Source organism: Colossoma macropomum, unplaced genomic scaffold (assembly GCF_904425465.1).
Source record: "Colossoma macropomum unplaced genomic scaffold, Colossoma_macropomum, whole genome shotgun sequence".
NCBI classification, from domain to species: domain Eukaryota; kingdom Metazoa; phylum Chordata; class Actinopteri; order Characiformes; family Serrasalmidae; genus Colossoma; species Colossoma macropomum.
Window position 1 is genome coordinate 39,458,103 of NW_023494789.1, and position 27,022 is coordinate 39,485,124.

General features: G+C 38.0%; 1 protein-coding gene across 1 annotated transcript; it reads right to left on the reverse strand.

Moving 5' to 3' along the window:
• Positions 1 to 5,066: 5,066 nt before the first annotated feature.
• LOC118808538 (adenosine receptor A1-like) lies at positions 5,067 to 8,608 on the reverse strand. Its single transcript, XM_036571287.1, has 2 exons — positions 8,187 to 8,608; positions 5,067 to 5,699 (listed from the first exon to the last, which is right to left on the reverse strand). Exons 1-2 carry the CDS (start codon positions 8,516 to 8,518, stop codon positions 5,114 to 5,116), a joined length of 918 nt encoding a protein of 305 aa, XP_036427180.1. The 5' UTR covers positions 8,519 to 8,608; the 3' UTR covers positions 5,067 to 5,113.
• Between the last annotated feature and the right edge of the window lie 18,414 nt (positions 8,609 to 27,022).

Consider the following 27,022-nt stretch of genomic DNA (forward strand, 5'->3'; position numbering starts at 1 on the left):
TATTATAGCGGCCGCTAATAAAAGAGGTCGCGAAGTGACTGCGATGTGACAGCCGCTAATAAAAGTGGCCGCGACGTGGCAGCCGCTAATAAAAGTGACCGTGATGTGATGGCTGCTAGTGAAAGTGGCCGTGAAGTGACCGCGATGTGACGGCCGTTAATAAAAGCGGCCGCGATGTGGTGGCCGCTAATGAAAGTGGCCACGAAGTGGCTGCGAAGTGACCGCAATGTGACGGCTGTTAATAAAAGTGGCCACGAAGTGACCATGACGTGATGGCCGCTAATAAAAGTGGCCGCGAAGTGGCGGCCGCTAATGAAAGTGGCCGCGATGTGGCAGCTACTAATGAAAGTGGCCGTGATGTGGCTGCTCATGGGGGTGAATTAGCGTGGTTCAGTTGTTTGGTGCTGCCTGAATTCGGGCGGAGTGTTTTCATGTCAAAACCGAACTAAAGAAAAAGCTGGACAGGTCCACACCAACCAAGGCAGGTCTGAAGGCAGGTCTGAAAGCACGTCCCAGCTGAAATGGAGGTTCTGATTGGCTCTACTACTCAGTTTTACTCTGTTAGTGCTGGTTAGCTCTTCATGCAGTTTAGAGAAGCGGGAGGTTTTACGTGTGTCCTGAACCCAAAAGGCAGTGGGGTGTTGCCACAGGACTCTGAAAAGTGAAATGCCCGCTCACAACCGTGGTTCCGGCGGCCCTGAGGTAACTATACCTAATAAAGTGCCCAGTGAATGTAGATTTATGAGTGTTCCAGTGCCGTGTTTGGGTAGAGAACTGAGCTGAAGTGCCCTGTGAAATCTGTTATTCAATGTGATGATTTGGGCTGTTTGTACAGCAGGTGACACTTTTAAGCCATTCATTTCTCAGAATTGCAACAACAACAACAACAACAACAACAACAACAACAACAACAATGATCTGGGCAGTGTGGCATGTGGAGCCCTCAGACAGCCCACCTCTGCTTCATTGTGTCCCTTGCTGTGAGTGATTTCCTGGTGGGGTCTGTAGCCATTCTCATAGCTGTACTGGTGGACATTCATCTGAAGATCCTCTATTATGGCTGCCTTTTCATGTGCTGTGTCACCATGATGCTGGATGTGGCCTCTGTCATCTTACTCCTGGCCATTGCAGTGGACCATTTTCTGTATGTACGCATCCCTCTGATGTGAGCTGTCCTTTATCCTTATATCTGAAGGAGCTATAACCATCCTGCAGATAAATAACTTCAGATTTTGATTTAGTACTGTGCTACACCTTGACATCTATTTGTAGAACAATGTGGTGTTTCTTTTATCAGTGTTACTTCATATGTTGACTGTTCCACTTACACTTTAAGCTATTTAAGTATCAGAGCAAAGAAACTGCCACTATTTATTTCTTTCACAGGTTTAAGTCTACAGTCTCTAAAAAAAACGCTTATGGATCGTGGTTGCTCTCTTATCCCCATGTTTAAATGGCACAACTCTTTGGGTGCAAGAAACAGTATTGAATGCAGCTTCTTAACTGTTATTTCCACTTCCCATGTAATAAACTTTGTTTGTATTTTTTCTGTATTTTTTTCAACTTATACCTTCCTCCATTGGCTGTCATAAAAGGATTGTATTGTTACATCTTCCTGACCACTCGAAGGCAGTCAAGAGCAAATACAGGTTTGGCTGCCGAGTCCAGGACATACTACCAAAAAGAACACAGGCTGGCTGCTTCACTGATTCTGGTCTTGGGTCTTTGTTGTCTGTTTGCTCCCAGTATTCCTCACAGTCACTGTAAAATTCTATGTTAATAATATTGAGGTGCCTTCGGTTGCCATTGACATAGGTGTCCTCCTGTCTCATTATTTGTACCACTGGGGGTTTCAAACAGGTAAGAGGGCCATGCCAATACATTGTACACAATGTAGGATTCTACTCTGTCTAGTCCCCTAAGCCAGTGGGTGGCACCACCCCATTTAATTTTGATTACTGAACAGGAATTTTTACTGTAGTTAGCTTTTGTTTCATTTTGTTTTTGGACCCAAGTACTTTTTCACTCAGAGTAGGAAGCACTGATGTTTTCATTATTTATTTTTGCTGGTACTGTCCACAGTTTGATTCTTCCATTGTGGTACTAGACATAGCATAGTTTTTTTTTTTTGTGAATTATGACTGTTTTTAGAATACAACATCAGCTTAAGATGTCTTGCTTTATCATGTCTGTGCCTTGACAGCACAATCTGAAGGTTTTGTTAGGCTTTTATCCAGCCAATGTGACAGTCAGATTTGAGCGAGCTAATACTGCTTCAGATTTAAGATGGTCTAATGCTGCTTTCAAGTGCAAGTGTGGTGGTAGTTTTCTCTGAGGAGGAACTTGTTCACCCAGCATGCACATTCATGCGGTTTGTCAGAGATAAACAGAACACTGAGGTTTTGTAATGAGTATTGCAGTTTATTAGCTTTCTGGCTTCTATTGATTTTGGCCTATTTTACTGGTGTTTTCAACATTTAAAACATGTAATTAAAAAAGATCAAAATAAAAAACTATGAACAGAAAAATTAAAGGAACAGAAAATAAATGGTAAAGTGCTAAAAACATGCAAAGTTCAGTAGCTTAAGGAGTCTGAGAGGTGCAGGTGAGCAGAGATGCTTTTAAACATGTTTTAACTCTGTGCACATTTTATAGCTTCTGGGAGTTTAATCCAACTGACTGCAGCCTATAGTGGCTGATGGCTGCCTCACCTTGTTTTAATTCTGGTTTTAGGCACTGAACAGACTCTAGTGGTTAGAGATGTTGGGGGGTATCCTGGACTTCTCATGAAAGTTAAAAGGGACCCTCTATAACTCACAACTTATGTCCTTTAAAATTATTTGATAAAATAAATGGCCTCACACAAAGTGACTACCTTCATCATGTTCAACATTAGATTCCTCCCACCGATAAACTGTAAACTCGAATTCCTAACATAACTGTTCAATCCAGTGCACGGAGCTGAGTCAGTCTGGTTTAAAACCGGGGAAGATTAAAACGCAAACTGCTGAGAAACTTTAGGTTCTTTTGACGTTAGCGGTAGCCATCAAGATGCAGAGAAAAATATTATCAGGAAAAAACCTTCTTGACTAATAATGGAAGATAAGGTAACTAGTTTTTCAAATTTTATTTTAGACCATATCTGTTTGGTCTGCTCATCATGAAATTATTACTAGGTAAAAGGTAGCTGGAGCTTCAAATTATGCAAAAAAAAATAAATAAATAAAATTACCTGTTTGTCCAGCAAACTGAATTATAATTTGATTTTGCTTCTCATGGGATCCACTAAACCTGCTTGATGAAGATTTTAACTAAATATTTCAAATCAATTAACTGAGAATTAGATCTACTTAGTGTTCTCATCAGCGTGTAAGTGGACAAATCTTTTATACTGAAACAGACATGAAGATAAACACTTCTGAGATCTGAGTATTGGAGTGATGTGTTTGTACCTCTTTGTCTTGGTTAATATTCTGGCAGCAGCATTCTGAGTGAGCTGCAGCTGTCCGATAGATTTTTTGTGGGGGCCATTTAATCACAAAGAGAATTAAAACACCTCTTTGAAACATGGTGCCATGGCCATGTACAGTTTTTAGTGGAACAGTCCTTACTGGTGATGTGGGTACTGACAGCAGCAGCAGAATGTATTATGAAAATACGAATATTGCTACATGCAAGTTAACACTGCTGCATGCTTAACTGACATCACACTAAAATACATCACACAAACCAAGAGTTTTGTCAAATGTGATAATTAAGTTGGTACTTAAGTCACATACAAGGGGCACCTGAATGGTTTGTCTTGGGAGGCCAAAAGGCGACGTTTATGGTGCTACACAATGTAGAGCTATAAAACAAGAACTAGAGACATGGGAAGCCAGTGAAGTTCTTTCAAAACCTAGGATGACAAACTCTGTGTTTGTGTTTATCAGGATCTGTGCTACTACGTTTTGTACAAGTTGTAAGAGATGTACTGTTTTCTCAGTAAAGAGCATAACAATAATGAATTTGACCTTTAACAACTGCATGTACAGGTTTTTATGTCAAGTCTCATTGCATTTTAATAACTTACATCTAAGTTAATGTAAATATAAAATGAAACTGCACACACGCATTCTGATTCATCTTAGTAAAAAAGGACCAGTACAAGGTAGAAACTCAAGAAAGCATCAAGACCTACAGATGTGCAGGATGTTTTATTGAACAAATGTTTGTGACAAAAGAAAGTGTGAAGCAGGTCTTCAGTGACTGCCCTGGCGTCCACCAATCCACCAAACAGCTATGAACCATTGATTACAGGTACAATAATTTTAATTAACGATACAACTTGATACAATTCATTCATATTTAACTTAATGTTTAAAATTAATATTAAAAATAGTATACTTTGCAATGTTTGTGTTTGGAAAACATTTTTAAATTTACAGTACAACCAATACATACTGACCGAACTACTATCCAACTTAGTTGAGATCATCACTTTGTTTTTTTCCTAACAGATTGATTTAATGTGAAATGGTTCACTATAAAGAAACTAACCACCATGGATTTCTTTACAGTGGTGGGGATGAGAACCAGGGGTCACATTGTGTATGGAACATTGATAAAGGTAAAATAGTGAAGGAAAACCTGAAAATATGAAAACTACCATAGAACAATGTCTCAGACATCAGGCAACATTTTAAAAAACAATTTATGTAACAACTTTCTGTGAGGGAGCTTTTAGAGACATTAAAATAGTCTTCTGGTTCCTATCACCACCACTGTGAACAATTCTGACTCAGTATTCTCAGTTTCTCTAGAATTCTTTAGATTCAAACCTTTCCAAATAATTTACATCCTAGCTATGCAGAAGTTTTGAAAAACTCAGTGGAAATACTGAGGTTTATTGTTATGCCAGGACTGAATTCTGGCACGTGATTTAGACATATGGTCTTTGTGCATCATATATATATATATCTATCTATCTATCTATCTATCTATCTATCTATCTATCTATCTATCTATCTATCTATCACTTGCAGAAGGTTTTTTTTTTATAACTCTGACACCTGTGTAGCACTTCTGTTTTCTGTACTGCTGTTTTTTGCCCTGCTGTTTTTCTACTGTCTCCCTACTGCTGTTGTCCGTCATGGTAAACTCTCATGTACAGCTTCTTAAACTCCTCTTTTATCTTGGGGATCCTAAACGCATACACTATGGGGTTAACTGCTGAATTAGTATGAGACAGGAGGACACCTATGTGAATGACGACTGAGGACACCTTGATATTAGGACCATATAATTTTATAGTGTGCATGAGGAATAGAGGGAGCCAACAGACAACAAATAGACCCATGATCAGAACCAGTGAAGCAGCCAGCCTTTGTTCTTTTTGGTAATATGTGTGGGACTCAGTAGCCACACCGATATGTGCTCTTAACTGCCTTCTAGTGGTCAGGAAGATGTAACAGTACAAGCATGTCATGATAGCCAATGGAGGAAGGAAGAAGCCGAAGAATATGAAGTTTACAACATATGAACGGCTGTTAACAGTGAAGAATCTGCACTCAAAACTGGTGGAGTTTGCTTGTGTTGTGCCATTCTGAGTGTTATAGTTGTGCCATCCGAACATAGGGATAAAACTCAACAGTGCAGCAGTGAACCAGCAGAGTGCCACCACCATCCAAGTGCATTTTTGAGTAACAGTAGACTTATACCTGGAAAACAAGCAGAAAACAAATTTATTTGTTTAGATTTTAATACATTTAAAGGATTGAAAGGAGCAGCTAATGTATTGTGTTTGTTTTACTTCATAATTCAAAAGATACATCCAGGACAAGCACAAGTTATTCATTTTTTTAGTGTCAAAAGCAAAAAGCAAATATTTAACAGAAAATTGCATAGAAGTCTCAACAACTAATTAATATTTTTTTTCAGTACTTGGCGTGTTCTGTGATACTGATACTTGCTTTGTTTTAAAAGAAATCTGCAGGAATATTTTTCAACACCTCCAAAGTTCACTCTTAAAGGTTGGTTGCATTTTCTGCTTCTCACAATCCAAGAAATCCCAATTACAAATTTAGACTCATCAGTCTGTGAAACCTTACTCCACATCTCAGATGTCCAGTTTTGTGTTTTAGTGCAAATTGTCTTCATTTTGTCTGTTTCCTTTTCTCAGGAAGGGCTTCTCTACAACTACACACCCACTTAGACCCAAAGCATTGAGTCGTCTTCTCACAGTTGAAGGATTTTTTTTTCCCCCCAAATATGTAGCAAGTGGAGCCGATTAAAGCTGAAAGATGAAAGCTTTAAGTACTGTTTATCTAAAGGGGCAGTTTCAGTCATCTATCAGGTCTTTGTAAGGAGTCCCATTTTTCTCTGTACCTTTTAAATATTTTTTGAACTCCTTTTAAAAATGCATGTTTTTTTGCACTCATTTTCCTTTGACTTATGCAAGTGTAGTGGATTACCTTTTATCTAACCTCTTTAAAAACATCCCCTTTAGGCATTTTAGATACACATGAGAAAAATGTGAGGGAACGAATGTGTGTTTAGGCAGTTGTTTGTGTGAATGTGGGACCACACATCATTGACAGTCTCTCCTGGTCCACAAACAGCTCTTCCTTAGTGAAGAACGCACAACAGCACCTCTACTTCATAAGGAGACTGAAGAGGGCCGGCCTGCGCACACCCATCCTCAAATTTAACTTTGCCACTCCTTTACCTTCCGCACCCAGTCAGTCACTTTACTTTAATGTGAAACTTGCAGTCACTTTAATCTGTACATTGTCTGCAGTTTTATAAATCCTTGTGGTTGTGCCACTAAAGCCTATTATTAATTATCAGTGCACTGACTATAAATCACACAATTATTACTGCTGCTGCAGGCGAACAGATTTTCCTTCACCCCTTTGTTCAAGGGCTAATCTGTACTGTCCTGTGCTTAAATGGTCATATAGGTGTGTTATTGTATATTGTACAGAAGAGTTTCATATATGTTTGCGTAGTTTAACTGTATTCATTGTCTGTCTGCACCTGTTCTATGTTAAATGGAGTCCCAAAATATCCATGATGAGAGGAAATGACAAAGCTGACGCTCACTTTGAAGAACATATCAGTAACTTCTCTGTAAAGCTTCTGTCGAGAGGACACAGCTGCAACTGGTTGATTTTAAGATTAGAAAATAGAACAGTTAAAGAGGCAGTAGAGTGAACCAAAGGTATATAGTGGAGTATGTATGTATGTATGTATGTATGTATGTATGTATGTATGTATGTATGCACACACACATATATACATACATACACACACATACATACACACACACACATATATATACATATATATATATATATATATATATATATATATATATATATACACACATACATATACACACACACACACATACATATATATATATAAACTTTGTTATATTAGAATACACAAAAAATCTTATGAGCTATTTTATTAAATAATAAATAATACCAGCTTTCTTCAAATAGAGGTTCTGAGCTGATGGCAGTATCAGTACTGGTGCACCACCTTTCTTTAGGTTTCTGAAAGTATTGTATGTTTCCTGCTTATTTTTATGAAATGAAAAAATATATAAATTGTGTTTAAAGGCCACCAAATGACCAGGCCACGAACAAACACACAAAAGCAATACTACTTGTATTAATAACACTTTTTTCTAGTACTACTGTTTTTCTTAGCAAACAAAATACTTACTGCACACATAGCCTTTTTTTTTTTGAGACGTACCGATATGACTTTTTCCCGTTCAGATACAGATAATTGATCCGTAACTTTAGTAGTTCTATCCAACTCTAACTATCTAACCTCAGTCGCTTATATGTCCTGATATTTATACAATTCTAGTTTAAACATTTATGTAGGTAAAATCTGTGTTTTGTTTCAGCAATGAAACAAAACAACAAAATTGTATGTGCATGTTCAAAGGAAAAATACATTTACTATATTATTGAAATTGAATATTAAAAACATATATAACATTACATTTATAACATTATTTTGTTACCTAAACGTTTCAAATATGCAATATTCAAAGGAAAAATTAATTTGTTCTTTGATTGGTTGTGTTTTTTTATTGATCTTCAAGGTACAGCACAGTGCTAAAACAAAGTCTGACGTTATTTATCTGCAGTGTAGTTATGGGTCTTTTAGATAGAAAGACAACTCACGTCAGAGGGATGCGCACACGGAGGAAACGGTCCACTGCAATGGCCAGTAGTGAAGAACCAGAAGCCAACTGTAGCATCATGACAACACAGCACATGAAAAGGCAGCCATAAAAGGGGATCTTCATACGGATGTCCACCAGCACACCCATGGGGATGGCCACAGACCCCACCAGGAAATCAGCCACAGCCAGGGACACAACGAAGCAGAAGGTGGGCTGCCTGAGGGCCCCACATCTCCACACTGCCCAGATCACCAGCACATTGCCCAGGCAACATGCTACAGCAATGATCACCTCAAAAGGCCAGAAGACCCACACAGCACTGCTACCCATTGGAAGAGATGGTGATGATGGAGTGTAAGAAACTGGCTGTGACTAGGCCTCCCTGTGAGCTCTGATGAAACGCACAGAGTTGATTTCTGAGATACGGTCATGCTTGCAACAACAGAAAAACAAAAATAGACGCACAAATAGTCTACAGGAAGTGGGCCAAGTGTGTGAAAAGGCCAAAGCTTGATGAGAGAATGAGAGTGTGAGAATGTCACTAGCCATCAGAATTTTAATTGTGAAAAGGCCTCAGATTTTTCATAGATTATTAAAAACTATTTATAAAATAAAAATGGTTCATAATTTTAAAGTGTTGCTAAAATCATATCCAAGTGTAAGAAAGAGTTTGCTCTGACTGAAATTCATAGTTCATTATAACTGAATTCAGCTGCAACTCTTGCAACAGCATAATTCCCTATCTGAAAAAAGTTAAATGTTCTGACAAATCTGGTGACCTAAAAATGACTTCATGTGGTAACAAGAAATTGGACTGATTTTATTCAACTCATAAATACTTGAATGAAATAACAGTTTGAGACTAGGAATGTTGAGAATTGTTCAAAAAGCGTCTTAAACACGTAATACAATCATGCTTAAAAAGAGCATCTAGGTCTAGATGGGTTGAGGCTCACTGCTTTGCCAAAAAATGCATCAACGAATACCAACAGCTTAAAAAACAATGTTGCTCAATGAGTGATTGAAAGGATTTTAGGCATTTAACTCTATGTTGAATAATAAAGTTCTGATCTGTCTCCCATTGCAAATGTATCTCACATTATGAAGCGAAAATACAGTAATGAAGCCTTGTATAAAAGGAAGAATGGTAAAAATTCCACTTTCAAAACTGGATCGGTTTGTGTCTTCAGTCCCCAAATGTTTATTAAGCCTCATTAAAAAGAAAAGTGATGTAACTCAGCGGTAAACATGCAGTAAATATAGATTGAACTGAATTTACTAAATTACTGCTTTCTATTTTTATTAAAATGTTACATACTCTCCCAACTTTTTTGGAACAGAGTTTTGTGTAAGCGTCATTCTATACCAACTCACCTAGCCCTCCCACTTCATATCATGAATTATCTTAAAAAAAAAAAAAACCCATGTGAAAACATCTGTGTGAAAATTCGTGAAGACCTTACAAAATCCCACAGCTCTACTTAAAGTACTTTTTTTAGCTATGAATTTTTGAAGTTTGGCCCATTTCATCATTGTGATTCTTTTAATGTGCAATTTAAGCGTCATCAACTGCTTATTTTTCACTGCATTGGGTTGAAATTTGTACTGAAAATCCAAGAGACCTTAATGATAATTTGCAAAATATATCCATGTAATACAGTTGTTGCTGAATGTTTGCTGAATGTTTCACAGTAATCAAATCATGAAATTTTTTTTTAGCCAAATGAAGAACCTTTAATTTTCAAAAATAAATCTCCACTAGGTAGATATTTGTAATATGTTGACTTCAAGGTTTTCCATCTCTGGGTGTTAACTATTGAGAAAATCCACTTTAAGATATTTAGACTGTATATTTTCCCCCCAAGAAGGATAACTTGAATTCGTCTCAAACTTTTTATGGAACAGTGTTAATATTGATTACAGATATATAAAAATAGCTAGTTTTTCATACTTTCAATTGGCCGTATTGCATTCAGTGGTCTTATTTCATAAGTAGATACTTGTGCTCTGGGCCTGTGTTTCATTGGGCTCAGGAAGTCACAGCTTTGAAGCTTTGTTGCTTACTAGATGATGTCATCTTGCTGTGTGTGAACAATTTTAGTTACACACAGGAAAAGATGGTAAGGCATCTTCCCACAGTGGCCAAACCTCTTGCTGTGTAAAATTACCCATCTCTAACAACCTAGCACTATGACCATTAGACTGGTACTTAGCAACTTAACAGTAACAAACATCATGCATGGGAAAATTCTGTGGGGGTGGGGTGTTACAGTTAGAGCCGGGGGCATGGGGAGCATGGGGATCTGTAGCATAAATTCACATAAAAATACTATATCCATAATCCAATTTAGAAAAAAATTGATAGTAAAACTACAGATGAAGGAACCTGCCATGGTCTTGGAGCCTATATGGTAGTAGCTGTATTTTTAAACACAATGCACAGGAAGCAGCGTGAGTACAGAGGAGACTGCTCACTACTGTAAGATTCACACAGCTCTCCTTTAGCAATATTAAATAGGATGCCATGCTATCACAAGTCATGACTCTCTAGTGAGCCAGAGGATTAAACAACCGGACTAAAGGACAGCTACAAACTTTAGCTGGTACCAGCCATAGCCAACTATCTTGCAAGACAAACTATGTCTATATCTCTCAGTGTAATTAATCGTATTTCAACAATGTATCACATGTTTGAAAAAAAAGGGCTGATGCTCTAAAACTTCAGCAGCACACCAACTGTTCAGCACTGATGTGCACAGAGTCTTAAAAAGTGGATTTTCAACTCTGAAGCTATATTTAGCAACATCTGTGGCACTCACATTTTAATGCAGGACTTCTAGATGTGATAGAACTATACTAAAACTACACAGAGTCAATATGTGGTTGCAAGAAAGAGACAATTAGTAAAAATATAAATGTTTAAAAATTAAAGATTTCTTTCCAGTAAATATTAATTTTTATGTGATTACTGTGAAACATTCAGCAACAACTACTGATGTGAATACCTGTTGCAAATCTTTTGGGTGTCATGGACGTTCACTACAAATTTTATCAATTAATAAGCAATTGTTGAGGCTTAGAGTACACATACAGTGCCTCCAAGTAGTATTCAACCCCCTGCAGATTTTGCAGGTTTACACACTGCACCACTGAGGAGCACAGGTGACTATTGGCAAAACACCTCAAGGAAGGGGGAAAAGAAAAAGCGGGAAAAGCAGCGTACTCAAACAAAGGCTGAACACTTCCACTCCAAGAACGAAGGGAAGGCAGACTTTGTTTCAGTTGGAGCAAACAGCTTTTCTATTTTCGCTGAGCCGATTGTAGCTCAAGAACTTTTTTTTTTTTTCCCCCTTTAAGTAGCTTTGGGACAGTTTCTTTTCTCAGCCCTCTTTTCTTTTTAGTTTTGGGGCAGGCAGGCAGGCAGGCAGTCTTTCTTTCTTTCTTTCTTTCTTTCTTTCTTTCTTTCTTTCTTTCTTTCTTTCTTTCTTTTCTTTTCATTTCTTTTCTTTTCTTTTCTTACACTAAGTACCATACCGGTCAGCCCTCTAAAGGCGTGACAAACACCACTGTTTGCCTTGACCTTAAATAGAGGAGTCCGCAGGTGTGTCTCGTTGGGCCTAAACAGCCCGCGGACTTTTGGGAATTGGAGTTCCCTGAAGTTATGGCCCTGTGCCGCCGTCGCCCTCTGCTGGCAGCTGGCGGTGCAGGCTGGACACCCTGCCTCCGTCGCCCTCTGCTGGCAGCAGGCGGCCCAGGCTGGACACCCTGCCGCCGTCGCCCTCTGCTGACAGCAGGCGGGGCCAGCTGAACCCTTACATAGTCAACATGGGAAAGACTAAGGAGCATTCCAAGGAGCCATCAGAGACAAAATCATGGAGGGTCACAAGGCTAGCAAGGGATACAAAACCCTTTCCAAGGAGTTGGGCCTACCTGTCTCCACCGTTGGGAGCATCAACCGGAAGTGGAAGGTTTATGGAACTACTGTTAACCTTCCACGGCCTGGACAGCCTTTCAAAGATTCCTCCCGTGCCGAGGCCAGGCTTGTCCGAACGGTCAAGGCTGACCCAAGGACAACAAGGAAGGAGCTGCGGGAAGATCTCATGGTGGTGGGGACATTGGTTTCAATAAATACCATAAGTAACGTACTCCACCGCAATGGTCTCCATTCCAGGCGAGCCCATACGGTACCTTTACTTTCAAAGCATCATGTCAAGGCCCGTCTAAAGTTTGCTCATGATTACTTGGAGGACTCTGAGGCGGACTGGTTCAAGGTTCTCTGGTGTGATGAGACCAAGGTCGAGGTCTTTGGTGCCAACCACACCTGGGGCGTTTGGCGAGAGGATGGCACTGCATACGACCCCAAGAATACCATCCCTACAGTCAAGCATGATGGTGGCAGCATCATGCTGTGGGGCTGCTTCTCAGCCAAGGGGCCTGGCCATCTGGTCCGCATCCACGGGAAGATAGATAGCACCGCCTACCTGAAGATTTTGGCCAAAAACCTCCGCTCCTCCTTCAAGGATCTTAAGATGGGTCGTCATTTCATCTTCCAACAGGACAACGACCCCAAGCACACGGCCAAGAAAACCAAGGCCTGATTTAAGAGGGAAAAGATCAAGGTGTTGCAGTCTCCTGACCTTAACCCAAATGAAAACTTGTGGAAGGAGCTCAAGATCAAAGTCCACAAGAGATGCTGAAAGAACCTAGACAACTTGGAGAAGATCTGCATGGAGGAGTGGGCCAAGATTACTCCTGAGACCTGTGCCGGCCTGATCAGGTCTTATAAAAAATGATTAATAGCTATAATTGCAATCAAGGGTTATTCCACCTAAACCTAGGGGTTGAATAATAATTGATCCTAATTATGTTTAAAATGTATTACAATTTAATTGAGCAACTTATATTTTTTGTTTGTAATATTTAGGCATCTGTTAATAAATGCTACTCTTGTTCAAAGTTTGAAAGCTCTAACTTATTTGCAACCTGTTGAATTTGCAAAATCTGCAGGGGAATACTACTTGTGCGCATATAAAGATTTGCAAAAATTATGAATTGGGGCAAAATAAAAAATTCTAAAACTAATATTAAAAAAAAGTACTTGGAGTAGAGCTATAGGATTTTTCAAAGTTCCATGAATTTAATGGTAGTTTTCACAAGAGTTTTTTCAAGAAAATCCATGACATGAACTGGAAGGGTTAGATGAGTTGGTATGAAATGACACAAAATGATCAATTTTTTGACCATTTTCTATAAAATCTTGTTACTCAGTATAAAACCACACTTCCATTGTGAAACATGCCCCAATCTCACTACAAAAAAAAAAAAAACACTGAACTCTGAATGGTTCATAAACACTAAACACAACTCAGCACACAGGACAGGTGTTGAGGATTAAAAGTCACGTTTGAATGAGGGTCTTTGTTACCCTGAAAAAGATCAGCTGTAATATGAGGTTTTTGTTAAAGTTAGCAGAACATATTTATTAATAGTCCAGTAACTTATTTTGGTAGAGAACAGCACGTAGGTCAGGGGTGCACAACTGTGTTCGAGCAGGTAAATCACAAAACTGTGCTGGACACTGGCCCTCCAGGACTAGAGTTGTGCACCCCTGGCTTAAATGATCTAGACTGTGTGCCTGTACAGCAGGGGGCACTCTGGACTCAGACATGTCTAAAAATTATAACAGCTGCAAAAGCAAATCTCCCACAGGTAAATAATCTTTATGCAGAGAAGATCAAGAATGACAGATATTTGTCACTGTAACCTTAATTACTGCGTTTGCAGGTCTCTTCCTCAGACCTTTCAAAATTACATTACATCCTGGTTGCTGCTCTGTTCAATTCTTATGATTTCATCTTGTTTTCTCCTTTGTGACCATTTCAACTCAACACTCTGACTGACCAGGTGGATCATAACAATTCATTGCACATTTGCTTTCCACTGTATGAAGCAGGATTGAAAGATTCATTGTTTTATTATCGAAATCAGGATTTGAAAGTCATTTTCAAATTGTAAAAGATTATTACATCCTACATTATCAACAGTGGTCGTCTTAACAAGTGAAGAAATATAACACGAACATCCAGAGTATAGAAAAACTGGACACTCTGGTCTTCTAGGCCAAAACAAAAAATAAACTGGCCTGGATCTCAATTTATACAAATATAATTTCAATTGTTGCCAGAATATTGGAAAGGAAAATTACAATTACCTATTTTACCCAAATCATTCAGCCCTAAAATGAAAAATGTAATTAATTTACATCTAATAAAAGTAAATGTACTGCTGAATATGAAATGAAACAATGACTCAGAATATAAGCTTTAATCTGAGAGTATTTATATTGATATTGGGTGAACCATGAAGGAATTACAGTTATGTTTATACATATTCTGCTCATTTCAGAAGGACATTAGTAATTAGATGAATAAACACAATCTTAAATTATTTAGGACTTCTGCAGTCAGTGACTGCCTGAAGGGACCCACAGACATCACCAAACACTGAGTATCTTCTCTGGTGAAGGCCTGTCAGACCTGAAATGCACAGTAAAATATTGGCAACTAATCTTTTTGTAGGTTGTGTAAAACAACTAAAAGTATAAGGCAGATTTCTTTATAGCTCATTTTGTGTCATCCCAGCTTGAGGGCAACTTGATGATGGGTGAATGCTTAGATGGCTATGCTAGTTGGGGGCTCATGAAATAACATAATTACCAAAAATAACACAGACAGCCAGTCTATTCTGAAATAGTTTAAAAGCATGGAATGAGGGGCTAACATATCAGTTCACAACATAATTTAAAAGAAAAACCACAGAACATCATATTGCTCAATAAAGAGAAGTGAAGGTGCAGCACAGTATTTAATCAAAATCTGAAGTTATTTATCTGCAGGATGGTTATAGCTCCTTCAGATATAAGGATAAAAAACAACTTGCATCAGAGGGATGCGCACACGGAGAAAACGGTCCACTGAAATGACCAGGAGTAAGACGGCAGAGGCCACCTCTAGCATTAAGATGACAGAGCACATGAAAAGGCAGCCAGGAAAGGAGGTGTTCATATGGATGTCAACCAGCACAGTAATAAGGACGGCCCCAGAAGGTGGGCTGTCTGAGGGCTCCACATGTGCACACTGCTCAGGCTACAAGTTACAGCAATAATCACCTAATGAGGACCCAGACAGCACTGCTACCCATTGGAAGAGAAGGAGATCAACCAGTACAGATGATGATGATGATGATGATGATGATAGAGTGTAAGAAGCTGGCAGTGACTAAACCTCCCTGTGAGCTCCAATGAAAACTTGCATGTTCATGTGTTCTACATAGACTTGTTACACAATGCAAAACCACACGAACTAATGTACTGATTTTGTAAAATCTCATCTAATGATTTTGTAAAACAGAATCATACGTCTTCAACTTGTAGTTCATTTTTGATTTACAACCCCAATTCCAAAAAAGTTGGGACGCTGTGTAAAATGTAAATAAATGTAAATAAAACAGAATGCAATGATTTAATATAATCAAGATTAAATGTTAATGTCTGTTACATGTTCAAATAATACATGGAATGTATTTATACGATTTATATGTCCATGTTTGATAAAGATTGGCCCAAAATGTTCATATGAATGCTGTTAACTTAGTGCTAATATACTACTAGATTCCTGTAGGGGCGGCATAAAACAGAATTGTTGTGTAGGTGAGTTTTCTTTCCACTTTTTTATTAAGTTTTGACATCCATATAAATTAAAACCACCAACCTTAATGAAATAAATCAATAAAACCTTTAGTTTCCAACCTCATATGTGTCTACCCACCAAGTAGTGTATTTGCAATATTATAGATTAATAAGCTGTTTCAAGTTGTTTTGCCTCTTTCCTTTAAACACTGCATTTACTGTCTGCAGAGATTCAGTTCTGTTCCACAGAGGTGGAAAGCAACAAATTATATTTACTCTCATTACTGTACTTCAGTACATTTTTCCTTGTAAAGGTATTTTAGGAGTAAAATTAAATCATAGTATCTCTACATTTACTTTATAATTAATATCTAATACTTTGCTATTTTTCTTTTCACCTGGTTAAATTTAAAAGATTCAGTTCTGAAAGCCAATCAAAGCTGAGCAGCTTTGAAAACACTTCAGAGTTCAGAAGCGCCACGTTTACTGGAGAAAGAAAGAGGCTAAAAGTGTTACAATCACACAAGGAGCACACTTTATCCAGACTGTCAACATCTTTTACTTTCAAATGAACTAGAGAAAATTATGTTATCATCAGCCTCCAAATCTGCCTCCAGCTGCCGAAATCTTCACTTCAGCCTGAGGGAGCAGCTGACTGGCTAGCTGAACAGGTACTGTGTTTGCTATTTTCTTACATTGTTTCACACTAAAATTAAACCTAAAAGAACCTAATTAGTTTGGGAAGCACAGAGTCACGGATGTTGTTGAGGTCCAGCTGCTCGACTTCCTTCCTGGTTCCTTGAAGACATAGTCATTGGTCTACAGGCTGAAGAAAAGGGGTGAGAGCACACAACCTCGTGGAACTCCAGTACTGAGGGTCTGGGTGTCTTACGTGTGTTTCCCAAGCTATACCTGCTGTATCCTGTTTGTCAGGAAATCCATGATCCACTGACAGATGGGATGTGGCACAGACAGCTGGGACAGTTTGATCTGCAGCAGCTCCGGCACTGTGGTGTTGAAAGCTGGGCTGAAGTCTACAAACAGAACTCTAGTGTAGGTAGCAACACTGCTGAGATGCTGTAGCATGAAGTGCAGGGCCATGTTGACCACATCAACAGACCTGGCTTGCTCATGGGGGCTTGGACCCAGATTTCTTTCTGTAATGCTGATTTCCTTGTAAAGCTGCTTTGTGACCACACCTGTTGTAAAAAGCGCTATATAAATAAACTTTGCTTGCTTGCTACCTGTTAGCTCTGTATGCAAACTGCAGAGGATCGAGCAGAGGGTTTATAATGGCCCTCAGGTTTGCAAGGACCTGGTGTTTAAAGACCTTAATGACTATAGAGGTCAGGGCTACTGGCCTGTAGTCATTAAATCCAGTACAAATCCAGTAAAGTCACTTTTTGGTGAAGAACAGTGCTTAGATTATTTAGACTGCATGCCTGTACAGCAGAGGGCACTCTGGAGTCTTTGCTGTAAATTTCCATATTCACAGCACAGTATTTCCATATTTACAGTAATAGAAGTACATTTTCATTAGGCAAATAGGTGCCTTTGCACATCGCTTCCTCAGACCTTTCAAAAGTACATCTTCATTGCTGCTCTCAATTCTTATCAGCTCTTTTACTGTATTAGTTAAACTTGTTTTCTCCCTTTCAACCATTTCAACTCAACATTCTAACTGACCAGGTAGGTCATAACAAATCCTCACATATGCCTTTCACTGTATGAAGCAGGATTGAAAGAGTCATTGTTTTTATATCAAAATCATAATTTGAAAGAGAGCCATTTTCAATTTGCAAAGGATTATTATATCCTATATTATCAACAGTGATTGTCAATACAAATAAAGAAATATAACATAATATCATGAACACCCAGGTGCAGAGTGCAGATTAAATGGATGTGCTGGTCTTCTTGGCCAAATAAATGAACAAAAAATAAATAAATAAACATGCCTCGATCTCAATTTATATAAAAATAAATTGAACTTCAAACAATTAAAGTCAGAATATTAGTAAAAAAAATGCGATTAGATATTTTACTCAAATCATTCAGTCCTAACATGAAGATTGTCATTAATGTACATGTAATGAAAGTAAACTTACTACAGGGATGAATGAAACAATGACATTAAAATACAGAATGTAAGCTTTAACTGAGAGTATTTATGTTGATATATATTGAAAATTAAAGATGTTTTATTCATATTCTGCTCATTTCAGAAAGCTATAAGTAATCAGATGAATTAACACAATCTTAAATAAAATTATTTATTTACACTCAGTGACTGAAGGGAACCATAGATGTCACTAAACACAGAGTATCTTCTCTGGTGAAACTCCACAGACCTGAAATGCAGCTGTTTTCACTCCCTGCTTTTTTTGTTTTTTTTATGTCTGTGTTCTTTTGTTGAATACATCACAGGAAATTTTAGGAACAGTAATTCTTGTGCAGATTGTGGGGTTTAGTCAGGTCAACTTTAAAGTATAAGGCAGATTTCTTCACAGTGTGTTATGAGTAATACCAGCTTGATGGCAACTTGATAATGGGGTGGATACTCAGATTGTTTTGCCAGTTGAGGGCTCCTGAAATTATTACATTAACTAAACTGTACAAAAAAGATAGATTTATAATGTATTTGTAGATAATATATAGATTTGTTTTGTAACTTAAATAGTAACATGGCTGATCTAAAAAATCCTTAAATTTTTAAAACTAAACATTTAATCAAATATTAAATAATAACAGAATGTCACACGTATTATTGCTCTGTTAACTTACTGTTTGATTTTCAATTAAAATTTAAGCCTCTAAGGTTAGTTATACAAACCCCATCTTTAGAAAACTTGGGACATTTCATAAAATGTCAAGAATCTGTGATTTCTTAATTCTCTTGAACCTTCATTTAACTGAGAAATGTACAAAGAGAAGATTTCCAATATTTTAGAACTTAATTGTATTTTGTAAACATGAAGAAATATAGAATTTGATGCCTGCAACACACTCAGAAAAGTTAGGACGGAGGCATGTTTACCACTGTGTAATATCACCTTTTCTATTTACTAAGGATAGGATAAGGATAAGGAACTAAGGATACTAAATTTTGCCCATTCTTGTTCGATACAAGACTCAGCTGCTCAGCAGTCCATGGTCGTCATCTGATTCTCCTCTTCATGATATTCATCATATACATTCCACACATTTTCAATAGTGGTGAGCTACGACCCGTCTTTGCTTGCTGAGACTGAGCCTTTGGTGGATGCTCCTTGAATACCCAGTCATGTTACCAATTCACTTGAATATTCTACAAATTTTTCGCCATTATTGTGCTCCGTCCCATTACAACACTCATTCATATTTAAAAAATACAATCAAGTTGTTCAGCCGAAATAAAAACGTAAAATCTGTGTACTTTTGTAAGTTAAATAAAGGTTAAAAAGACCTTTTACAAAATGTCCCAACTTTTCTAGAAATGGCATTAGAATTTTTTAGGATAAAACAACAAACCGTTTCAACAGAGCCAGAGGTTTTCCTTCGACTGATGGAAAAGGGAACATTTAGAGACAACTGTGATGGCTGCAAATGGTCAACTACAGTCTTTGTGCATCTCATATATATCATCATTTGCTGTAGGGTTTTTACAACTCTGACTCCTGTGTAGCCTTTCGGTTTTCTGTACTGCTGCCTTTGTTCCGGTGTTTTCTAGATTGCTGTTTGTGTATTTGTCAGTATTATTCTGTGTCACGGTCTGTTCACTCTGCTGCTGTTTTCTGTCATGATAAACTCTTCTCCACAGCTTCCTACACGCCTCTTTTATCTTGTGGATCTTAAACGCATAAACTATGGGGTTAACTGCTGAATTAGCATGAGAGAGGAGGACACCTATGTCAACAGCAACAGAGGGCACCTCAATATGTGGACCATATAATCGTACAGTGACCATGAGGAATAAAGGGAGCCAACAGACAACAAAGAGAACTAAGACCAGAACCAGTGAAGCAGCCAATATATATAATTCTGTGAGCTCTGATAAAAACTTCCTGTGTTTTATGTTTACTTGTTACACAATACAAAACCACACTGGCATAGACACCAACTTGAGTCACATGTTGATTGTCTCGCGACACGACTCCACTCAGACTCGAGACTTATGACTCAAAAAGGGAACCCTCTGAATGTTTCTAATGGATTTGTAAAACAGAAACATGCATGTCTGCAATTTTTATTTTTTTGATATATAACAGAATCACGCTTCTTTTGTTTCAGCTCTGGGTGACACCAATTCCATGAAAATACAAACAGCGTCACTCTTTGTGGAGGTCACATGACCTTTGTGAGTGTAAACATGAGCAGAAACCTGAAAGCCTTCAAATAACACATAGAAAGTTTTTTGCAAGCATGAAATGTCAAACTTTAATCTAGAATGGCCATAAAATATTCATGTGAACTGGAGTCAGATTACTACTAACATACTGTTAGAATCAGCAGGCAGAAATCAGCATTAGGTGTTTTCTTTCCTTGTTTTAGACTGAGTTTTGACATTTATGACCCAGAACTGAAGGCCTAGCTCTAATAGTTATGGTTTGCCACAGAACAATTCTGAATTTTCAGCTTGAATAAAAAATACAAACAAAATTGATTACATTAGTAGTAATACCTTTGATTTCCATCCTCATGTGTGTCAGCTTTCATCTTTATCATTGCAAAACCAACAGACGTAATGTGAAGTCAGGGCTGTTTTCCCAAATTGCTATGTGCAGTCAATGCATGTAGTTTGTGTCGGGACCAAAGGCTATCCCCTTCAACACCAGGCCTCCAATTTTTTTACTTACTTTACTTTATATTTTAATACTGGCTAAACACTTACACTAACAACTGTTCTAAGTCTAAGTTCTCAAAATATGTCATAAAGGAAAGAGTCTTCAGACGCTCAGTTTGTGGAAAAAAGCTTCTTCTTTATTTAAGCATCAGGTGGCACAGGGTCTCGAGAGACCCAACTGCGCATATAGTGTTCAAAACAACAGGTTATATACCGTTTATCTGGGGTAGCAGGTGGCACTCTGAAGCCATTCATTTCTCAGAATTGCTACAGCAGCAAAATCTGTCCAACAGGTAAATATGGAGGCCTTTTTGCAAAGAGCTTCACACTTATGTTCTTTCTCTTCTTTCTCTGGGTCTTCTTGCCTCTTGAGGTGATCATTGCTGTAGCATGTTGTCTGGGCAATGTGCTGGTGATTTGGGCAGTGTGGACATGTGGAGCCCTCAAGCAGCCCACCTTCTGCTTCATTTTGTTCTTCAGATTTTGACTCAGTGCTATACTTTGACATCTATTTGTAGAACAATGCGGTGCTCTATGGTGTTTCTTTTATGAAGGAACACTGATATGTTGAACGCCCCACTTCATTTTTGAACTATTTAAGAATCAGAACAAAGAAACTGATACTATTTATTTCTTTTCCAAGTCTACAGTCTCTAAAAATTGCTCTTGGATCGTGGTTGCACTGGTTCACTGCTGCATTGCTGAGTTTTATCCCCATGTTTGGATGGCACAACTCTTGGGTGCAGACAGAATTCAATGCAGCTTCTTAACCGTTATTTCCACTTCCTATGTAATGACTTCCTCCGTTAGGTATCATGAGAGGCTTGTATTGTTACATCTTCCTGACCACTCGAAGGCAGTTAAGAGCAAATATAGGTGTGGCTGCAAAGTCCAGCACATATTACCAAAAAGAACACAGACTGGCTGCTTCACTGTAAAATTATATGGTGATAATATTGAGGTGCCCTCCTGTTTCATGCTAATTCAGCAGTTAACCCCATAGTTTGTGCGTTTAGGATCCCCATAATAAAAGAGTCGTATAGGAAGCTGTGGAGAAGAGTTTATCATGACAGAGATCAGCAGCAGAGTGAACAGAACAACACACAGAATAATACAGACAGAAACACAAAAAGCAAGTCAGTCTTGTAAAAACCTACAGCAACTGATGACATATGAGATGCACAAAGCCTGTAACTGACCGTTTGTAAAACTATGATTGACACACACACACACACACACACACACACACAAACACACACACACTTCATCTGAACCGCTTATCTTTCTGGGTCGCAGGGTGGGGGGTGGGGAAACACCCTGGACAGGTGCCTTCACAATCATATCATCTCTAAATGTTCCTTCCTCTGTCAATCAAAGGAAAACCTTCGGCACTGTTGAAAGGATTTGTTTTTTTTTATCATTAAAAGTTTTTCAGTCAGTTCAGGAGCCCAAATTGGCACAACTATCTAAGTATTAACTCCATCATCAAGTTGCCCTCTAGCTGAGATTACTCATAACATGCTATGAAAAAAGCTGCTTCATACGTTTAAGTTGACCTGACTACACCCCACAACCTACACAAGAACTACTGTTGCCAATATTTCAATGTGAAACCTGTGATGTATTTAACAAAACACAAATTCTTTTGTGCAGATCTCAGGAAGTCTGAACACAAAGAGCACAGACACAAAAAAACAGCAGCATTTCAGGTCTGGTAGAGTTTCACCAGGGAAGATACTCAGTGTGTGGTGACGTCTATGGGTCCCTTCAGACAGACGCTGCAAAAGTACTAAACAGTTTCATTTAAGATTCTATTATTTCATCTAATTACTTCTAGTCTTCTGAAATGAACAGAATATGCATAAAAACATCTGTAATTTCTTCACCCAACATTCATATATATACTCTTAGTTTATATCTTACATTCTGTATTTTACTTTCAGAGTCGTTGCTTTATGTCAAATCCAGTAGTCTAATTGTCTTTATCAGATGTAAATTAATTACATTCTGGGGAAATATTAGGTAAAATATCTAATTGCAATTTTTCAATTCAATTCAATTTCTATATGATCATGAAGCTTTGCTCGGCACATGATCTGCCATGGATATACCTGCCCATACGACCGGCAGAGATCGTTTTTGTCAGTCGTGGGTTTCCTGGTGATATTAGTGTGTATTCACCATTTGTCCTGCTGCATCACACGTAGCTCTTTTCCGACATAGTGCTGGTGCCAGTGACAGCATCTCGAACTGTTCTGCGCTTTTCCACCACAAACACACTTGTTCTCGGCTGGCAAAAACATGGTTTACGAGTGGTTGTGTTAGGGGTGTATTTATGTGGGGTGTTTTACCAGCACACTTGCTAACTGTTTACAGGAGCTTTTGTCTCGGGTTAGATTATTTGTGCCCATACATTGTACAAGATGTAGGATTCTATAAAACCACACTGGCACTGTGAAACAGGCTTCAATCTCACTATGAAAGGAAAACCACTCAACTCTGAATGGTTCATAAACACTAAACAAAACTCAATACACAAGGCAGGTGTTGAGGATTAAAAATCACATTTGAATGAGGGTCTTTGTTACCCTGAAAAAGATGCTCAGCTGTAATATGAGGTTTTTCCTAAAGTGAGCAGAACACATTTATTTATGTCCAGTACCTTATTTTGGGGAAGAACAGTGCTTACATGATCTAGACTGTGTGCCTGTACAGCAGGGGGCACTCTGGACATGTCTGAAAATTACAACAGCTGCAAAAGCAAATCTACCACAGGTAAATATTCCCTATGCAGAGCAGATTAAGACTGACCACTGTTAGATTTGCCACTGTAGCCTTAAATATCAGTTCATCTTGTTTCCTCCTTTGTGACCATTTTAACTCAATATTCTAACTGAACATCTAGGTTATAACAATTCCTTTCACATTTGCGCTCCACTGTATGAAGCAGGACTGAAAGATTCATTATTTTTATGTTGAAATTGAAATTTGCAAGTTATTTTCAAATCACAAAAAGATTATTATATCCTACATTATCAACCGTGGTTGTCTTAAAAGTGAAGAAATATAACATGAACATCAATTTATAAAAAAATAATTTCAGTTGTAGCCAGACTATTGAAAAGAAAAAGTGCAACAACATATTTTACCCAAATCATTCAACCCTAAAATGAAGAATGTAATTAATTTACATCTAATGAAAGTAAATGGACTGCTGAATATGAAATGAAACAATGAGACTGAAATTAAAATACAGCATGTAAGCTTTAATCTGAGAATATTAATATTGATATTGGTTGAATAACGAAGGACTAACAGATGTTTTTAAACATATACTACTCATTTCAGAAGACCATAAGTAACTGGATGATTTAACACAATATTTTAAATGAAATTGTTTGGAACTTTTGCAGTCAACAATAGATTTATGATTTAACAATAGATGTTTTTTTTTTCACATAAGAATTTGTTTTTTGTTAAATACATCGCAGGATGCACAGTGAAATACTGGCAACAGTAATTCTTGTGTAGGTTGTGTAAGACAACTAAAAGTATAAAGCAGCTTTCTTCACAGCACGTTTTATGTCATCCCATCTTGAGGGCAACTTGATGATGGGGCAAAGACTTGGATGGTTGTTGGGGGCTCCTGAAATGTCTATATCACTTCAAAAAATTAAGAAAGGCAGAAAAAAAGGAGATTTGTTTATAGCTTAAAAAGGTAACATGCCTGAGTTAAAATTTCTTTCACATTTAAAAAAGGTTTTTAAAAAGTGTTAAAAGAACAACAAATAACAGTTGATGCATCAGTGGTTATTGTTCTGTTCTGTTATTGTTCTTACAATTTGATGTTGAAATGTGAAATTTGAAGCCTGTCAGGTTACTTTTCTTTTAGGATAAACTAACAAATCTTTTTCAATAGTGTTCCTTTGTTTGATGGAGGAAGGAAGTTTAGAGACGATGGTGGAGAGGTGAGTCAATCATGACTTTGCAAATATGGTCTTCATGCGTCTTATAGACAGTGCCCTCCACAAATGTTGGCAGCCCTGGTAATCATGAGCAAAATGAGCTCTAGAAAATATTCTTAATTCTTTATTGTTTTTGGTCTTTCATTCAAAATATAAGCAAAAATCTAGCCTTTATTTAAGGTGTCATGATTGAAAGATAAAAATAAATCTTCATTGAAATCTAACTGAAGTATACTCCCATATTTATCTATTTAACCTCACCCGAGCCATCAGAAAAACTTAAACGGTCAGGAAATCACCAAGAAATAACAATGAAGCAGAAGGTGGGCTGCCTGAGGGCTCCATATGTCCACACTGCCCAGATCACCAGCACATTGCCCAGACAACATGTTACAGCATTGATCACAAGAGGCAAGAAGTAGAAGGACCACACAGCACTGCTACCCAAGAGGTACTGGAAGAGAAAGAGATCAACCAGTACATGTGGTGATGACCAGGGATGCCACTAGAAGTTCATGGATAAGGAAGCAAAGTCTGTACCTGGGGGTCTGGTGGGGTGGTCCCCAAAGAGATTTTTTTTTAATGGCCCCAAAATGTTTATAATGCACTTTTAGAGTAGCAAAAGCCAGAAAATGTCAAGTACATCAGCCATTAAGTATATCAAAAAATAGTTGGTCAAATTGGCACAGAGTAGATCTGTCTCTTTGTAGTTTGTTTGAAGCACAGAGCTAATATAACAAACACTATATCCATCCACTTACTACAGGCACAGATCAAGCAAAGGTACTGAAGTTAAGTAATGTTCTCTCCTCTCTCTTAGATACACTGCAAGGTCCTAAATATATTACTCAAACACACAGACTACAGATCAGTTCTATCCCAGATGGTGCAATCAGAAAGTGTGATTTTGCTCTGTAGGCATGTTTAATAAGCTAGGTGACAGAATTTCATGGTCATGGTGACAAATATTGTATTTCCTCAGTTAATTCAGTGTTAATTGTAACCAAAAGCTTATACAACCCCTCTCTCGCTTTCTTCTTGATCACTAACCTCCATGAGATCTGCTCCTTCAGTCCTGTCAGTCTCCTTCAGCTTCCTTCTTCCCCTCTCTTCCTGTCTTAGGTAATACTTTAATTGTATTAAACTCAGATTATGAAGAACCTAAGGAAATGCTTATTAATCAGTTACATTTTTTGTTTTAACTGGTAAAAATCTGAGAATCTTCTCATCTGACTGGCCTTTGACAGAGCTGCCACCGCCTCTTAATTTCCATTTACAGTTTTAGGAATTGAGGGAATTGAGGTATATAAAACTATGCTATGATGACCTATTCACACTAAGCTGAATCAGCTTTTTGTTGAATTTCCCGTTCCACCTTAAATGCTGTAGCCATTACATTCAGGCGCCTCACAGCGGGAAAATTCCAACAAGAATGTGGCGAACAGGAAGTAACTTCAGCCTCGTCCTCTTCACTGACTTTAACTTACTGTAAATAGCAATATTAGGCAAATACTGGTGTCATTCTTCCCAAACACTGAAGAGAAATCTACAAAGAATATAGAGAGCTGTCTAAAATGTTATTTCCATCCCTCTTGTTCTATTACACTCTCACGCTCACTGAGAAGTGAGGTTAAACCAGAGCTTGTCAGCTAGCTAAGCTAGTTAGCTAATGTTATTGTTGGCCTAGTCTCTTTTCTTTACCTCACTCAACCCAGAGCCGGCTTATGAGGAGCCTGGCCACTTCCTATTCACCCCGTTATATCAAAAACAGGACTGCTGAACAGCAGAGGGCGCCCGTGAGTGAGTCCTCAATGAATGGGCAGCAGAAGGCGGGCATTACTGCTAGAACATGATGATTGATTGGCGAGCGGAGCAGCTCATTGGCTGTTCGCGCTCACTGACGTCATGGACGTACATGAGGCGCCTTTTTAAACTCCTATTATTCGAGTTTAAAAGCTCTTAAAAATATAACAGCAGTGTTAAATGTTTTATGCTGTTCATTGTTCAGGAGATTATTGTATTCTTTTACATTAAAAATGTTTAAGCGTTTATAAACTATGATTTTGTTCAAATGCTCCATATCAACCCGTTCATTTTGGACTCACTTGGGAGCGCTCTCTAGCATTTGAGAAAACCGGAAGACATTGCAGAGTGGGAATTCTCTGACTCAAACCCAAAGTTAACTAAAGTTAGCTAGAGTTAACAAGCAACCAAGTAAAAAAAAACAGATATCCAGCTATACTGACCAGAATTTGCCACAAATCCACACTGTAGGTGGGTATTTACTCTGTTTAACACTGTTTCTCTCTGTATATTACAGATTTTGAACAAGGTCTAATGTTTATTTTAGTGAGCTTTTA

Excerpts from the sequence above, each read along its gene's own strand:
- LOC118808538 (XM_036571287.1), bottom strand. The coding sequence starts at position 8,518 with ATGGGTAGCAGTGCTGTGTGGGTCTTCTGGCCTTTTGAGGTGATCATT. Across the intron at positions 5,700-8,186 it reads CGTGTGCGCATCCCTCTGAC|GTATAAGTCTACTGTTACTC; the intron begins GTGAGTTGTCTT and ends CTTGTTTTCCAG.